Below are 18,384 nucleotides of genomic sequence, written 5' to 3'. Positions count from 1 at the left end.
ATGCTATTTGCCACAGACGATTCTTAATAATTCTATATGGTCAAAAAATAATAATATTATATTCAAATTACTTCAAAGCATGCCTAGTAAGCTTCAGCCATGCAGCATAAGAAGGAATTCACTTCTTAGGTTGCTTTGCTCTTCATTTATTTATTCTTTTTAATGATGATCGCAACTTTTTATGTGTCTACATGAAGATCAAAATACACCCATTTCTGAGGAGTCTCAAACACTGCTAATGTCCACTGACTTCTGAAAGTAAACACTGCCAGATTGGAAACATACTAAACTGTGGCCATGCCCAGACAGAACAAATATGTCTACAGTTTGGCACAAACATCCATGTGTGTTTGTAAGTGTCGGCAGAGATCTGGCTCATAAAACAACCAGTGAAAAAAGTGGTTCATACTCACAACTGCCACACTGCCGTGGCATTACTGCCTCAGCCTGAGCTATACTATTATACGACTTTCTCGTATATACACCACGTAAGTGAAAATCATAAAATGCCCCGAAATGAGTACCACGACAGCATAAAGTAAAAAAACACAGCAATGTGAAGAGACCATTGCATTGTCATGTACACTGCTCATTACCACAGTACAAAAAACTCTGTCACTGGTTCCCACAGAGAACAGGATTGTGAACTAGAGTGCATATTGCATGGTTGGTTGTTTTAACAAACACAAGAACCACATTTGTAACCTTCGTAACATTTAGTCAATTTCTTCAACCTTGGTGAAACAGCATCTACCAGTTTTAGCACTGTTTGAATTTAGTCAAATTAAAAGCAGCTTAAGTAACTCGTGGTGGTCTAAGCAGCAACTATGAGAAAGTTTTTTTAACATAGCTTTTTGATGGCTTTGCTATGTAGCACTAACAGAGATTTCCACTACAATTAACTTACAGCGAAAACAAAGGACTCTCGCGGTGAAGCCGGATTACAGGAGACGCGTGAGAGTCGCGCATTAACTACACTCTTGCAGCCAAAAAGCATTTTTGTAACCCCTATGTCTCTAATCCATACAATTTTGCACATGGTTGTAAAGAAAAAAAGATATACTTGTTGCATATTAAAATTTTGTCATTTCTGTCTACCACAGATATGAGTAGGTCAATATATTTCAATTAAACATTTTTTTTCTCTAGGACAATTATTTGAAGTTAGAATGTTTTTCTTGAATAATAAAAAAGGAGGCCGAAGGTGGCTCACAGTAGCAGCAATAGAGTATATGCAGTTGAACCATGATTCAATTTCGCATTCACAGCAAAATTTTGTTCGTTGATCAGAAGTTCGTTGTAAAAGAGCAAACCGAAATTGCTGCCAACAAATCGGTGGTGCGGGTTACAGAACTATGCAAACCAAACCAGGCCAAGCGAAAGCTTTCGTCCGAGATGGACTCTGCTTTTCGTTAATGGCACTAGTGGCGAAAGCACATATCTTTTCAGCCAATTGCACAAAGGAGAGCACTTGAAGCTGCAAGGGTTGCAGCTTTTACCTGCTGCGTGCATATCACTTGGAGCCATGTGCAAATAAAAATTTGTTTCGCTATAATTGATATTGCATTAGATACTGAATTTTCAGTTGCATTGTTGCAGTGAAATACTAATTGAAATAAATCATTGCCAACAAAATTTTTATACCTACTTCGTTCTATCCGATGATTCGTTACATTGAGATTAGAGTGTAATGCAGTCAGTATGACTATGCAGACCCTCAGCCTCCTAAGTAAACCTGTAGAGAGCAAAAATGAGGCCCTACTGCAAATGCATAAATATTGAGTTCGATTGTTTTCATGCAACAAAAGCATAGCTGTCGATGCACAGTTGCTGACATGAGTGCAACTCTGTGATAGATACATTCAGAAGAGCACATTACAGGCACGAAAATGTGCTGACATTTGATTCCAAGCTCTTAATGCCCTAGTTTAAAGCTGCAGCATCCATAAGCTGTCTCAAAAGGCTGATCGTATAAATTCTTTAGCCACTACCTTTTTTTTATTCTGCACTATGCTTTCCTTTACTCCAAAAGCCTCCTACCACAATGCCATGCTGTGCAACTATAAAGAAAGATGTTGTGTGAAATCGCTTTCAAACAAGATGTTTCAACACCAAGTAGACCAATCAGTCAGGTTATAAAGTAAGGCTTAAATGAAAATAAGGTAACCAAGGCAGTGCTGCCTCGACGCTTCCACAGAAGCATAAAAGAAGTTGCAACAGTCGCAAGTTGTTCTCATCTGGACGTCAACGCATCAGCATTTGCCCCTTCTTGAAAAAGTAGCATTTGGCGTTTGACATCATTGAAGATGATGGAGAACTTTCTTGTCTACGAAGTGAAAGCTACGGGGGTGGAGATTCTGCACAGGACTGTATTCGTATGCAATGTACTCCGGGCGAGCTCGGCACCAGTTTTGGTTTCTCCGACCTAGCACAAGTTGTTTACTTTAGTGAAGGCCGAGACAATTAACTCGGTGTGAATCAATGCATATTATATATATACATGCGATGTGTACCGAGTTCTGAACAGTGAGCAACACAGCTGCGTTGGAGCCCCGAAACAGCGATACGACCTCGGCATTGATCGGGACTGGGACACGCAACCGACGCTGCAGCCCGGTTGCTCACTCGTTTGTACATGCCGATGGTTGTGATTTTCAGATGGGTTCACTTAGTTTTTGCATAGACGCTGCAAGAATTTGTTTTCTGTGCTTTGACAGTCTTTCGTTGCTGAAGTTTGGCAACAGCCTCTCAGGGAGCTGATTGGTGGGACAGCAAGTGACGAGCACTCACCAGAAGATGCAGGTGCCATTTTGTCTTTGAGGAATGCGCAAAACATGTGACGGCTCACAGGTGTGTGGAAACTCGAAAGGGCAAACTAAAAATAATATACCAGTAGCTAACTGGTGAATTTTATGTATTGTTTCAAATTAGGCAGTGTAGTAAACAAAACAAAAATATATTATTTTCTATTTCCCAATAAGAAAATGTGAACAAAACTGCAAGACTACTTCCAGCAGCGGTAAAATAGGTGCGCTTTGTTTCTGCAGCCTTTGTTTCATAGCCAAGAAAGTTGTCCGCAAGTACCGTAAAATACCGATCAAATGCTCCCACCAGTGCAAGCGTCCCCTACTATGATCTGAGGATTTTGGGTTTTCATTCACTACCACTCTTTTAATTTTTGGAACGGGAAAGAAGCGCAGGACATGCTGTAAGCAAGACTTCGCTCTGAAGAAGCTGTCAAAATAGTGCACAACTTGCAGCTCGGAAACTTTGGTGCGTCAAGCCAGCACATATGAAAACAGCGGTTTGGCGTTACAATGCACCATTCCACAAACAAAAGCCGGAAGACACCAGACAATTTCTCGGAGGCAGCAAAGGCTTTTCGCTCTGCCATGAACAAGCTCCAAACTCAGCACGAGTACACGCTGTTCAACATCTCAAATATGGATAACATGATGGTAAAAATCGACTCTCCAGCTAAAAGGACCAACAACGTGGTTGGCGAGAGCACCGTCCGAATTTAACACTGGTTGTGCCTGGAGGGTTGCATTGCCAGCATGCGCAAGTGGCCACAAGCTCCCAGCTTTCACAATCGTCTAGGAACCGAGCGGAAGAATCTCAGCCAAGGCGTTCATGAGTATTTGTATACCAGGTGAGTGAGGACCTTTGTGCACCAGGTTATTAATTTGTTTGCTTTCAAGGCGGACAGTAACGATGACAGGGATGCTTCATTACAGTGACCTGTGTTGACTGTCAACTTTTATTTTTTTTTTCATTTGTAGCAAATGTTCGCGTCACGGCATCAAAAAACGGATGGATGATGTCGGACAAGCTGCAGGAGTGGCTGACAAGGGTGTGGGGACCGAACGGTGATGACGTGCAGCGGCTGCTTGTGCTACATTGGTCACCCATTCACAAAACACAGGGAAAAAAGTATGCCATAGAGGAACGCGACACACTGCGTTCTGTACGTGCCTGCAGGCTAAACAAGCCTATTGCAGCCAGCTGATGTGTTTTGGAACAGGTCATTTAAAGCCAACATAAGAATATTCATGAGGAGATGAAGAGAGAACTGCTGAAAGCCAATCTACAAAAGCCATCGCGGGCAGGATGCCCTCGACTTTGTGCCCGAGGCATGGGCTGCTGTCACAGAAGAGATAGTCGCGCGCTCGTTGAAGGGGTGCAGAATTTCCAGCGCACTCAACGGTTCCCAGGATGGTGAGCTGCATGACTGGCGCTCTGACATCAGTGCCGTGGCACCAAAAGTTTGCGAGGGTGCTTGCGCAGTGTGTGCCTAAGCCTAGTTTTCAGATCTGGCTCGGAAGAATCTTGCGACAGCTTCGAAAACAATTAGAAAGAATGCCCTACAATAAACGTTTTTAGTTACAGCGCACCCCATTTTGGTTCTTTCGGGGAGGGGGGGTGAACATTTTTGGCCCCCATCTTGAATTTCAGGCCAGTTCCAAACAAGGGCCCCCTATCTAAACATTCCCTGTATTATCCCCACATCGATGGGGAGAGTTCTTGATCGGTATTTTATGGCATATAAACTTTTGAACTTGTATACATTATAGGTATGCATAAAAAAGATCTTTTTCTAACAAAACATTCTGGCTAAACAGCACCTAGTGGATGCCCATCAGTTCTTACTGCATGTGTTAGGGAACAGGCGAGAAAAAAAAATAAATGTCAGCGATATCAACTGTTAACACAAAGACATCACCACACATTAGTTAACTGAATGGTGTAAGGGTTAAAAAGAATTTACTTAAAAAATTGTCCAGCACTACAGGAGCTACTGTGTCCATCTGCTTGCTACACAAGAATCGGTGCGCTTTGAAAAAAAAATACATTTACCGTTTTTATACAATTATTGAGTGAAAAATAAAATTGGCTGAGGTTTAACTCTTGCAAAACCTAGTTATCACGAGCGAAAGGCCTGTTTGGATTGGTTTTGCAAAGACTATGCACACAGTGCTTCATTATTGCACGCTTCCGCGCTTGGTAAGCTTCTCTATAAAGGGCTAATGTGGCCTCCCTTTGCTCCGTTGTTTCAGCAGCCAACTTTGCCCTTGGTTGAGATTTCACAGCCTGCTGTCGAGCTATATCTACAGGATGATTGGATTCAGCCTGTCACCTGCACTGACGCGAATGTACAGACAGCCCAGCCAGCGCACCATCCATGGCGAGGCTGAGCGACCAAGCGCCAGCGAAGCAGCAGTTAAACCCTCGCCTAGTCCCGGCGAAGATCTGTGTGAGCGCAGCTGCGACGCCTCTCTGCAGTGCTCTTGCGCTCTAGCAGCTCAAGGTCATTGCGATGTGATGAACGACCTTGCGAGACTTGGCGCAGTAGAGCTTGAGCTTTAAAATTTGCCCTCAGTGGGACCCGATGCCACCACATGCTGTATCACATGCATAGTGCACAGAACACCATTCTCGTGATTCTTTGAATAACTAATTTGACAGAAGTCAGCCAAGAATAGCTGCACTAGTTATGTTCTCACATGCCCCTACATGCTTATGGCAGCGAAGCAAGACACCCTGTGAAGCTTAAAAAGCAGAAAAAGCTTCAATGAGACCTACGGAAGGCAAATTGAGCCGTCAAAAGCCTGTAAACATCCAAAACACCACGCCACCAAACTCAGCTGCACACGATAGCCTACAACCCATCATAATGAAACAATGCCCAAAAATGCAGTACTGCGACAGGTACTGCCCATTTTCACCAATATGGTCCAAACTATCCACGATTTCACCTCCATTTAAAGACACTGTTTCAAATGACAAGTAGTGGCTTGGCTTGGGTTCAGTTGGAGCTGCACATTTGCACTTCCACGCATGCACACGCGCAACAATAGCGTTCATTTGTTTCAGTCAGTGATGGCCACTGAGGCGGAAGTCTCACGAGTCCTGCAACTCTTGTTTAACTACAAAAGCACAGCTCTGTTTTTCCAGCCACGCACTCGCACATAAGCGTTATCCACGTGGGCACCGTCCAGGCACTAGCAGAGGGCCTCTGTGCTCTTGAAGAATTGCCGGATGAGGTCGTTGACCCGGTCAGGCCCGCTCCCTGTGCACCCAATGTCCCGCGTCGGTCAGGTACTCGACCCGCCCGAAGGCCTGCAGGATGCTGAGCTGGGCAAGCTTGAGCGTCAGGTAGCGGTCGCGCTGGCCCCACACGATGAGCGTTGGTGTGTTGAGGTAGCGGAAGCGCAGGTCTCGGAGACGATCATCTCTCCGCCATAGGGCGCGGTAGTGATTCAACGCCGCCGTGAGGGCGCCTGCGAGAGGGAATGCACTTTGAAGCGGCACGTGATAACACACACTTCAGTTGCCCCTCCCGATAAAGAATTGATGTTTTTGAATGAGTACTGAAGTGATAATGACTCCCGGCTAACAAGCCCCCATCACGATCACACTTTCTTTGTCATGAAACCTTACCAAGGTGACCATTGCTGTGCTCCAAGAACTTTCAAAGTCAGGTGTACGTGTTTCCTTCGTCAATGTCTACATCAAATGTTTACAACAGCATAGAATACCAACCCGCCCATTCGTGAACAGAGAGGAAAAGTTACCACTCAGAATGCCGAGACATGAGTCCTGTGAATCAGTAGTGCACCCAGGATCTCGACCAGGGGGGGGTTGACAGTTTGCCAATGCCATCTAAACAGCACTAATTTCAATTTCTTCACGAGAAATTGTCAAAAAATTCGCCTTTCGCGCAAGTTTGCGAGTGTGCAGACGATTGCGCGTCTTACATCTTAGTTGCAGTACTCAAAGGCGCAAGAGAAGAAAAGGGGTTAAACAAAAGGGGGGGGGGGGGGTTAAGTCGGCCTCAGGGGGGGGGGGGTGTTACAACCCCCCGCCTCCCGTCGGTGCGCCATTGCTGTGAATCTAGCTTTGGTGACAGCCATACAAGTGGCCGGGTTGTTATTGGTAATTCCTGCAAATCTCTGTTTAAGCAATGTCTACAAAGACCACACAAAGCCACAGATCAAGCACTTAGCCCAAGAAAGGCAGGGAGGAATACTCAGAAGTTTGGTAGTGTTGTTAAACGAGTATACTGAAATGGAATTTTTTACTTGCAATTTTTTTTTTCACGAAAGTGCCAAGTGGCTTATTGAGCAAAAAAGCCGCGTCCTATGTCTCTAGCAGCACCGAAATTCCAAATTGTCTACGATGCCACGTCACGAGCATGCCTCAATGAAGCACAGCTGGCAAAAGGGCTGCCACATTAGCGCGCCAGGTGTTGCGTGAGCATACTTGCCTAGTTCGAAGAAACTAAAACCGAAAGATCTTCCTACCCGGGGAGGGGCGGGTCAGTCGGTTACACTACCCCCCATCCCCGACATCTATATTTTCAAGTACTGACAGGATAACTTTCTTAGAATTTTTTTTACAGATATACAAATGACCACATGAACATCAATGTCTCACTTTTGCAGGCATTACATTGTTGCTAATTCTGTCTTCAAAAATTCTTTCAAATTTAATTAAATGCTTGGGTCTTACATCCCACAACTACCATCCGATTATGAGGCATGCTGTAGTAGGGAACTCCAGATTAATTTAGGCCACCTGGGGTTCTTTATAACGTGCGCCCAATGCACGGCACACGGGTGTTTTTGAATTTCACCGCGATTGAAATGCAGCCACTGCAGCCGAGATTTGATCCCGCGAACTCGTGCTTAGCAGCGCAATGCCAAAGCCACTAAGCAACCACGGCGGGTGTTCAAAAATTCTTCAGATAATGTTCGATTGTAAGAAATTTCATTTCTTTCTCATTTGACATGAGAATGACGTTTGACATGAGAATGACGTTTCTCAGCGTCTTAGACGAGCAACAAATGGACGAGCGGCACCGTTGTAGACGAGCAACAAATGGATGAGCGGCACTGCGTCCTCGTATTTTTCCGGATGTTAAATTGCCGCTCGCACTCTGCATTGCTCTGTGGTATAAACAAAATACCCAACGTCACTTTGGCTGAGCACTACATTAAAATACTTGAAGACACTTTTTGCGCTAGTGCTCCTTGCTTGTAAAGCCATGACTGACCGTAGGCCTACGCAATGCCAGAGTGACTGACGCCGAGGAAAACGATGGAGAGTCTAGTGTTGCTAGGGGCGGAACGCGGCATTTGCTCGCTAGCTTAATGAGGCTAGGGCCACTAGGGCACCCAACAACCCCGTCAGCGTAAGGAGTGACTCTGCGGTTAACGAAATAGTGCATCCTTAGAGTTTCCCTACTGCTTTCTTAGCAATGTTTTGCGCAATGAACTTCCAAATGAATTGGATTGGGTTGGATTCTTTTTGCTAATGTGGCCTGACAAAGCGCTGGACGCGGATAGAAAAGAAACGGGACACAACTGCAATTTCTGGGAGACTTTCCTGTCAACCGTACAACCGGCAGAAACGGTCCCAATCCGGGAGTCTCCCGCTTTGCAGGTATGCGTGAGGGAAAAGGGCATCGCTGTGAGGCCAAATAACACTCACTCTTTCAGAAGCCTGTGTTATCTGTGCATTCCTTGTCCATGCAAGCTCTCACCTGCGTTCTAGCTGCGCCTCAGTAAGGCTAAATCAGAACGTGCTCGCTTGCCCGCGAGGAGTTCATAACTCGAAGCACCGCTCAGCGGCGTTCAATGGGTGCTTTCGCATTCACAACTCATAAGAAGGGTGTAGATTGCCGTGGATTTTTTCTTCGTTATATAGCATACCTGCGGCCTGTTAACTTTTAAATTTATAAACATCCCACGGGCATAACAAGGGAAGGGGGTGACGTAATAGCATACATTTTACTAAAGGGATGCTCTCAGCACATGCCTCTTACAAGATACGAACACACTTCATTAAACATGATTGACCTTCAGATGCAGCCCACAAGCAGCTAACTTGGATCAGCAGAGACTAACAAGCAGGACGTTAGTTTTAGATCACAGTGACTTATTTAGAAACATTGCTGTCACCAATTTAACCTCCTTCAGGAACTTCTCTGAAGAAACTAGCTCGAACCAAGTATCCCTCTGGGAGATGGCGTCCAGTGCTGCCCCGAAAGAGCGCCCCAGGTAGCATCACAATTCTCTCCTAGTACGCATTTTCTGCAACCTTGTGCCACCCCACCCTTCACAACTTAGCAAACCGAATCTATTTTTTTCTAAAAGCTGATGCAATACTTGTGAAATCATAGAACGAACTCAAATTCGTAAGCCTTGCGGAGGAGTTGGCAGGTCTGTCTGAAGGTCTGGTCCTTCTAAACCTCAGAAAAAATATTCGAAAAAGTCAGTGTCCTAAAGAACTTGTTTCTACGAACCAATTTTGGTTTCAGCACCCTGGAGGTAGATGCATTGTGACATTATGGTACACTGGCGTGGCTTGCTCTTTTCCCGCGATCCATCCCTGCAGCTGCCACCCACGAGCATGGCCAGAAGAAAGGAGCACAGCACACTGATTTTTACAGCAATGTGTTATCTTAGAAGAAGCTCGAGAACAACTTAAGGACCGCACAAAGAGCGATGGAACGAAACATGTTAGGCCTAACGTTAAGAGACAGGAAGAGAGCAGCGTGGATCAGAGAGCAACCGGGGATAGCCGATATTCTAGTTGACATAAAGAAGGAAAAATGGAGCTGGGCAGGCCATGTAATGCGTAGGTTGGATAACCAGTGAACCAATAGCGTTACGGAATGGATACCAAGAGAAGGGAAGCGCAATCGAGGACGGCAGAAAACTAGGTGGGGTGATGAAGTTAGGAAATTTGCAGGCGCAGGTTGGAATCAGCTAGCAAAAGCCAGGGCGAATTAGAGATTGCAGGGAGAGGCCTTCGTACTGCAGTGGACATAAATATAGGCTGATGGTGATGATGATGTTATCTTAGCTTGTTGCTCAGATCTGTGCAGTCTACAGCAAAAAAGGTGAGAGAAAAGAGAGAGGCACTGGAAGGTGCTTCAAGGGATGGAAGTGTGAGGGCGTTACGAGTAGTTCTACCAAAGACAGATGAGCATTCAGTGATGTGATGCAAGGCACGGTTCTGTGTAACACCACTGGATGGTGTTGCCCGCTGCACGTAACAAGCAGTGAAACACACTGACTGTGCCTGCACTATTGTAGAAGCTTTGCCACATCGGGGTCATTCCTTACCTTTTCCTTGGCGAGCAGGTGACAGTGCCGACATTTGTGGTGGCATGGATTAACCAGAAGGTGTTTAAGATCACGGCGTCGGGAGTCTCACCGAAACTGAGACTTTTGTTTACGCATGGAACCAATAATGCAGTGAAACCTGCTTATAATGAACCTCCATATAATGAATTCCTGGATATAACCAAGTTTATCTATTCCCCGCCGTTACTCCATGTATTTGAGACCTCTACGTAACGAAGTGGCAGCGGGAGCCCCCTCGAAATAATGAATTTTCCCCGCTGACAACCTAGAGATTTCACCCCAAATTTTGTCATTTTTGCGCCAGCAGCAACCGGAAGCACCTTCTCCGCCGCGACGGAATGCGAAGCGAGCGCATGTGTGCGTGCGTGCGAGCGTGTGTGAGGCAGGCCTGCATCCCTCGACCCGGCGATCTTGCCGCCGCGGGCGTGACCTTTCCCCTTCCCTTCATTCAAACCTGATCCTGCCGCTTGCTGCAGCTGGCCTAGCCCACCAAGCCAGCACTCTCCTTTTCCAGTTGATGTTGCCGATGCGCTGGCAGATACTGTGACACATCACACTCGATGAGTGCGGACACGTGCTGTCAAACGCTGGCAGCATGTGGAAGTGCCGCTGCAGAGGCGAGCGAAGTGACCTTCATGCTGTTGCCTATCGCTTGAACGCAAACTGAGCGCCAAGAACACACAGCATGCACAAAGCTACGAGCCGCCGACAAACCTAGGCCGCAATTTTGTAGCAATGCCTTATGACTTATTCTATACTAGTCTTATCATCCACCGCTCACGGCCGGCTGATCCCATTGATAACGCGAGCGGACCGTCGCTCTGACCACTGACAAAGCGCGATAAGTGCGAAAACGCATTATTACCAGAAAGGCATCGCTACAAAATACCAGCCCTACACTGCCTAGACTCTGCCCCTTACGCAGGTCGCTTTCAAGATACGGCCCGCGTGACTGCACGCCGCCGCGCAGTACGCAGTTAATGCCAGCGTACAGTACAACGCCGCCAGCTATCCCTTCGCCAACGCTCCCTCGCCGGTGCCTCGAGCGCAACAAAGAAGGCGCGCTGCCTCCCTGCTTTTCTTTCTTGCGGGCGCGAGATTAGACGCGGTTGTCGGCTCCCCTCGCACGTTTTCACTCGCACATACAGCATACGGCGCGCGGCAACTGCGTTATCGCCCTTGGACTTTATACGGAACATCTATGAGCCAAAGCCAATTTTGACAATTGTGACAAAAGGCGTCATAGACACCATCTTTAGATAGCAAATACGGATCTCAAGGGCCATACTTTTGCTGGCGGAAACCGAAAATACGTCATAGTTGTTGCCCCCGGCACTTTGGGCGGCCAATTCCATCGTCAAGCCACCATGCCAAGCAACATGAAAAGTCAAAATGGCCGCTCGGGCCAGCGCGGGTGGAAGTTCGCAATGCAACAGCGGGGCTACCAATGCATTGGGTTCTATGGGAGTTGTGCCGGGACCGGCCGAAAACGACGTAACAGCCAGGAACACGCAGCACCCGGGAACGTAGCAGCGAGAGAGAGAGAGCAGCGGGTTCTACTGTAACACTATACGATGCTATGACGCCATCGTGACGCTCGCTCTTTGTTTCCGACGCCTTGCGCTTGTGCGAAACGACACGCGTCCATGCATCCAGTACCTGGTGTGACATTCCAAAGATGAGTGCCTCGACGAAAACATAAAATGGGTGCGCGTTACCATCGAGGGCGCGTTAGAATCGAGTAAATACGGTAAGCGTTTCTTTTTCGAATTTTCGTGCCGAACCTACATGCAACGAAATCCTCTTTATAACAAAGTTTTTCGTGAATTTGTCAATTTCGTTATATCCAGGTTTAACTGTATAAACAATGCATACTGGCTACTGTAATTTCGAACGCCATGCCAGACCTTGCTTGATTTCTCGGACACGACACAGGTGTACAATGTTGCAAAACAAGTTGTCACCCATTGTCTCGATTTCATGCGATTTTAAAGCGAAATGTTTTTTGTGGCGCCTGACCGGTTTTCATGCTGATTGGGAAGACTGTGGAATTCGGTTCGCTGATAACGTCGTCCCACTATGGGCGACACATCAAGCCGCAGTGGCGGAGTGGGCATGGAAGCGTTGCAGGGCTTCACTGGTACCGTTGATGTGAAGATATCGACATGGCATGAAACCGTATCTTTCGTCACCAACTGTCAATTTCAACAAAATGATTTTTTTTGTCATTAAAATTTCCTTTTGCTGACTGCCCAATTATCCAGAAATTTTTTACAGCCCCTTCCCAGTAAGAAATATGCATCAGCGACTGTACTTATTTGCATAAAAGGATGAATTTCAGTACAATCAAACCGTGATATAACGAAGTTGTACTTGCAGCGAAAACTTCGTTATATCGAGAATTTAGTTTTATTAAGGTTTCGGTAATTCAATGGAACTAAGACTGGGAAATAAAAATAGTTCGTCACATCGGGAATTTCGTTAAATCGAGGTTCGTTATATCGAAGTTTTACTGTATAAAGAAATTTTGCCACACCAAAGTGCAGATTTTATCAACTTTGTAATAATAAGGTTTAACTGTATATGAAATTAGGAACAGGTAACTGGCCAATGAACTGTCGTATGCTACCTGAAGGCATAAAAGCTCTTAGAGTAGAGACCCCCGCTATGCAATGAACGAGAAGGAGGTGAACCGAGGGGCCCGATTTTCGTTAGTCACAACCATTTATGAAGCCAACATATAATAAAGCCAAGGAAAGCATATGAAAATTTACCTGTAGTTTTTAATTGAATTGTAGAAATTATGAGGTAAAGAGAAATGAAAGTGGAGAGGATATTCTTGAATCATAGGAACATTGTGCAGTTACAGCTTTTCAGTGTGCTGCAGAGTCTTAGCTGAGAAAGGAAAATACTAAAGATGACTGAGCATGCTGTACCTGGCCGTGAGAGGGAATGCTTCACAACTTCCTTGAAATCCACCTGCGATGGGCCAAGAGCTTTGTCAATGAGCTCAAAGTCATTTGCCTTGAGCACCGCTTCAGGCAGCTTGGGGCTCTGGAAGGTCACGATGTACCTGAAAGAGAGAACAGAGCAGGTGGACCAAGGGCTGGGCATTTCCCTGGAGGACCAACATCAGTCCCTCGCCCAGGGATGGATGCTGGTCCTGAATGGGCTAATCAGTGATTAGACAGATCGCCACGTATTCACCGTGTAGTCCAAAGTGACACTACCGACTTTTAAACAGGCACTGCACAGGAATATACTGTAATGTAAATTATACTGTAATAGTTAAACTTCGGTGTATTGTAAAGTATACTAAAGTTATATTGTAATGATAAAGTATGCCTCTGCATAACACCCACTCTTACTGTGAGAACAGGCTCGGCAAGGCAGAGAAGTCAAAAATGAAAGACAACTGGCAAGTTCCCACATCAGCTCGCAGTGACAAAATTCATTTTGACGGCCCCTGCTTGGGCCTATTTAATTATTCATTGGTAAAGACGGACTGTACTTTATTTTACAAGAGCCAAAGACTGAACGTGGCAAGTTTTTGTTACATTTACTGAGCTACAACAGTGCAAATACATAAAAACAATTGAAAATTGAGGGTGGGACAACTAAAATTTGTGGGTATGCTTACACATACTTAGACAAGTCCAGTGGAGTTTCTGCATACTTTTCGGTTTCGGAGACGAATCTAGTTCGTTATATCTGTCAGCAGGACAATTTCACTTCATTGAAATGAGGTTTTAAATACATAGATCTCTGTGGGAATTTCAAGGGGAATTTCATTTACTTCGTTATATCCATTATTTCGTTACATCTCGTTTTGTTATAACGAGGTTCGAGTGTACTTAATCAACTTACCATTTCTCTTTACTGTCCCTTCCAAAGGTAAAACCAGATTCTACAATCTGGAGGGTCAAGGCAAGTTTGAATTACAGTCGAATCTCGATAATTCGAACTCGAAGAGGCCCGAAAATTTGTTCGAATTAAAGGAAGGACGTATTTTTGAAGTATTCGAGCACCATAGCACGATGCACGAACGGTGCGAGTCATGCAATATCACGGTGCGCAAGCGCATAAAGAGCGCAACTGCCCGTGCCGGCCAACGCTTGGTTCCCGATAATGGCAGAAAACGAAACTTCAGGGAGCGGACGGTGCCTGCATGGCGACGGGCACGCGCGCGCGGAGACCGTGTAGGAGGAGGAGGGCAGGGAGGCAGATTTGGCCTCGGCAACTCCGCCGCTTCGGTGGCTCCCCTCGCCATCTCTCTCAACTCCCTTCAGTTCCCTCACCTTCGACGGTCTCCGCACACGCGCGCCGCCATGCCGGCGCCAGCATGGACCGCTCCTGAAGTTTCGTTTTCTGCCATTATCGGGAAGCGCGCGTTTCCCGCACTGGGCCTCCACCGCTGCTCTCCAAAGCTTTTCCTCTATGGCGGTGTCGGAGCAATGCCGGTCGGAGGTGCCGCCAGTGTTATTTGGCGTGCTGCTGAGAACACTGTCGGTCCGCGGTATGTTCGAATTAACGGTCGCAAGTGCTTTCAGCGTTCGAATTACTGAGCGTTTTCGCCCATTGAAATTCACATAACTTTGACGGGACCACAGCGTCAGTTCGAATAAACCGGCAGTTCGAATTAAGAGTGTTTCGAATTAACAAGATTTGACTGTATTCGAAGGTTCACTACTTTGATTCGGTGATACTCGATATTCACACACCCCTACTTATTTGACATACATGTACTGTTAATTGATCTGTTCAACCTCACCCAACCATCTGCTAGCTATCTGTTAAGTCCAGATAGCTGCCCTGGAACTTCCAAACTGGCCAAAAGCAAGCAAGTGCTGAGCAATTCTCCTGGAAAGAGGTGGCTGGAACCTTAAGCCAAGTTAAATTTTTCTAGCACTGTGATGAAGCATTGCTCGCGAGAAACCCATATGAAATTCTTTCAAAGCTTCGTGCTACTTTGCATGCTAAGTTTGCTGGTCATGAAACTACCTGAACTCAAGATGTCACTAAACAAAAAGGAAAAGTGACAGCTGTCATTGACTAATCACTATTCGGCGAACTACTTGTAGCAGTATAGAGTGGCAACGGACCACCAATTTCTAATAAGAGTGCTTGTCAACTTCAGTGTTACGTGCTGTGACTTTGCTGCTGCAGTTGATAATTACTTGTGCCAATCTCTTTTGATGTTGACTCGATCTCCTACAGCTTCAGGACGAAGTTCACCTAACCCAGCCTGAGCTAAGCCAGTTTGTAAATGACCTTAACAACTGGCTGACCAAGCTTCACAGTCAGGCAGCTAGAATACTAAATGCACATGCGCTTGAGCAAAGCTCAAGAAATTCCATGCTCTAATGGAGCGGACTACGACCATGCCACAACTGACCACGACTTGAGCATCTGTGCAAAGCTGTTTTCCAGCTGGTAGTGGAAAGCCAACGGGTGGGGGCCGTTGACAACCACTAGGCGGTCGACCATGTCCTCGTGCTTGGTGGCCAGCACCCAGGCCACCATGCCACCCAGGCCGTGGCCCACTATAATCGCCTTCCTCCGGCCTGTAACGAATAACACAGTTAATGTGACCCACTGCACCGAAGGAACAAATATATAGTCGCGGACACCTCTAGCACGGTCGCTCGATGAAACGCACTAGGTGCGGCCTGCCACGTAGCGCGGCAAAGTATGGGCGGAGCAGTAAAGCGAAAGTTGCAATTTGCCGCTGCTTTTTTTAGAGGGGGCACCACTGCTACGGGACTGCTCTCCCTCTTGAAGGTGCCGCAAATCGGTATGGAACGAATTCTCAGTGTGTGTTGGAGAGATTTCGTGTCTCGCTTGCACGTCTTTTGCCCGCACCCGTGGTAGTATAAAAGTGTCGAGGTCCTTATCGTGTTGCATGTGGCACTATGCCGTGCAACTGTTGCTTGCCACTGTGCGCTACTAACGCAAGAAAGGATCCATTAATCCAGTACGATGAGTTTCCGTGCGGGGTAGAACGCCGTAAAGTATGGCTGAAAAATCTTTTGCGACAGGGAAAAAGTGGTAAAGGAAGCATTTGGGAGCCAAGTGACAGGTTTTTAATTGGTGTGTTCGTTTCACTTGACCGACAGCCACACTAAGGAACTGTGTAAGGTGTTTATAAGCAAATTGTTACGGCCGCCACTGGCGAACTGGGCAGGGAACCTGAATGCAACTGTGGAGCGGTTAAAACTCATCTACAAGCCTCTTTCACGGAAGGTAGTACGATTTGCTTTTCCGTGGCTTCAGATCGTGGAAATAAAGACAATAACAATTGGCACAGCCTGCCTCGATCTTCTGTCTTTTTTTCACCATTGGAATTGCTGTATTCATGCTGAACGACTTTATTTCGCTGCATCGTCTTTACATAAATATGCTACCCGTCAGCAATGTGGCTGAATGTACGATACATTATAAACTGCTGCCTACCCCATTTTTCTGGAAAGGTGAAACTAACGAAATTTAGCAGAAAATAGTTATCTAAACCTATGTCATATGCACACATTTGTAAGAAGTTTCACTTTACATGTTTTTTTTTGTTTGTTTTACATGCAAACAAGTGCATCAAGCGAGGCAAGAAAATCAGCACATTCAACAAAAGCGCCCGCTGTATCAGCATTACTGCCGCTCCATAAAGAACTCGCCAGTTCTCTTGAACAATGGTCATATGGCTCGAAACCAGTGGCAAAGGTGTTCCGTTCAGACCTATGTGTGCCCATTAGCAGCCCGAAACCAACTCTTGGGTCCTGGTATCCTTGCAGGCAGCGTTGAGATTTTATTTTATATTTTGAAACAAAAAGCACAACTTTCACGTCAATAAAATGTAAACGCGAGGCACGGCCGCGGTGCGAAGCACACGGACACAGCCAAACGAATGCTCCCACCCGTGGACCTGTCCCGGAGTAGCGACATCGTTGCGGTGGTACGGACAACTAGGAGCCTCACACCGGTTTCGGGTGATGTGGCAGGCTGCACCTCATGTGTTTCATCGAGCGACCATGCCTCTAGCATCTGCTCAAAGCAGTTGCAAGGTGTTTCAGAATGACAACTTGGCAACAATGTACCAATAATGTCTGTGTTGTGTTTGAACAGAGCCTCCTAGAAAAATTCTGTGCCTATCGAGTGGTGTTCGAGCAGCCGTCACTTCTCTCTGTCACCTACTCGTGGTTTACACTGAGATGGCACCATCGATGTAGACAAACTCCTGCCGTGCGGCCGCACCTCCGCCAATTTTGGCAGTCAGCTCAGTAATCGCGGTGGTGACCGTTTGTGTTGTTTTGTCCATTCTGTCCAAGTGTATTAAATCCCTTTGGTGCTGTCGATTCTGAACCTGCTCTTAACGTTGAGTTGTGTTGACTGCTATTCAACCACGCTTCAGATGTGCATTCTCTATCAAATGTACAATTAAAAAAAATTTTTGGGGGTGCTTAAATGTATGTTTTTATTTTTCCTGGTCGTCAAGCCACACTGACATGGTAGAATGTGCGAAAGCTTCTGGTTATGAATATTTATGCCAGTCAGGGCATTTGTGTGATGAAACAAAAAATTGCAAGGAACTCCTCCCCAAGTTAAAAAATTTATTTGCATTTAACGTACACAGAGTTGCAAACTTGCCTCACTATGAATACTGCAACCTATAAATAGAATATCCGTATGAGAAATTTTTGGCAAGTAAAGCGCTCACTTCTGCAAAAAGTTAACACCTGCCGGCTTTCATATTTGCCACGCCCTGCAATGGTAACCAAAGGCATATTAACCGCAAGCGCTACGACCGTAGTAACAGCCCGCTCGTGCATGTGTGCATATTTTTTTTAACTGCTACGTGCAAAACACAATCCGCTTTGACACTCCAGTTGCTGCATATGCACTTAAACTATTACATACTGCATTCGACGCATTACTATGGTAAACTATGATGTTAAAAATGAGGCCCCTGCTGTATCGTTGATTGTTGTTCCACAATCACAGCAGCTGAGACAACCGGAGTAGCAGCCAAGGCGTGGAAATTTCAGACGGCAGCCCTCTACATCGGAGGAACCCTCCCTGAAATGAGCAGCAGCTGCATGCAACTCCACTGACAGCGCCTCCCTATGGGGAACCAGCGCTTGAGTTTCGAGCTGACACACAGCGGCCCTTGCGGACATCACATGCATTGTTCATGCAATGCATGTGATGTCCGCATGTGATGTCCCCCCCTTTGTCCAGA

The 18,384-nt window shown here is 46.1% G+C and overlaps 1 protein-coding gene across 1 annotated transcript in view; it reads right to left on the bottom strand.

Annotated features, from left to right (window-relative positions):
• The window catches only part of LOC119458580 (AB hydrolase superfamily protein YfhM), a 33,957-nt gene continuing 15,573 nt past the window's right edge, over window positions 1–18,384 (bottom strand). The window contains exons 4-6 of the mRNA XM_037720420.2: window positions 15,550–15,718; window positions 13,091–13,227; window positions 1–6,281 (exon numbers count right to left, since the gene is read on the bottom strand). Coding sequence (XP_037576348.2) covers window positions 6,058–6,281; window positions 13,091–13,227; window positions 15,550–15,718 — 530 coding nt within the window. The 3' untranslated portion in view covers window positions 1–6,057. The remainder of the gene's footprint in view (window positions 6,282–13,090; window positions 13,228–15,549; window positions 15,719–18,384) is intronic.

The sequence above is a fragment of the Dermacentor silvarum genome, chromosome 7 (genome assembly GCF_013339745.2).
Source record: "Dermacentor silvarum isolate Dsil-2018 chromosome 7, BIME_Dsil_1.4, whole genome shotgun sequence".
Classification (NCBI taxonomy): Eukaryota; Metazoa; Arthropoda; class Arachnida; order Ixodida; family Ixodidae; genus Dermacentor; species Dermacentor silvarum.
The sequence above is the reverse complement of the archived record's forward strand: the minus strand, read 5'-3'. Positions and strand labels throughout refer to the sequence as shown.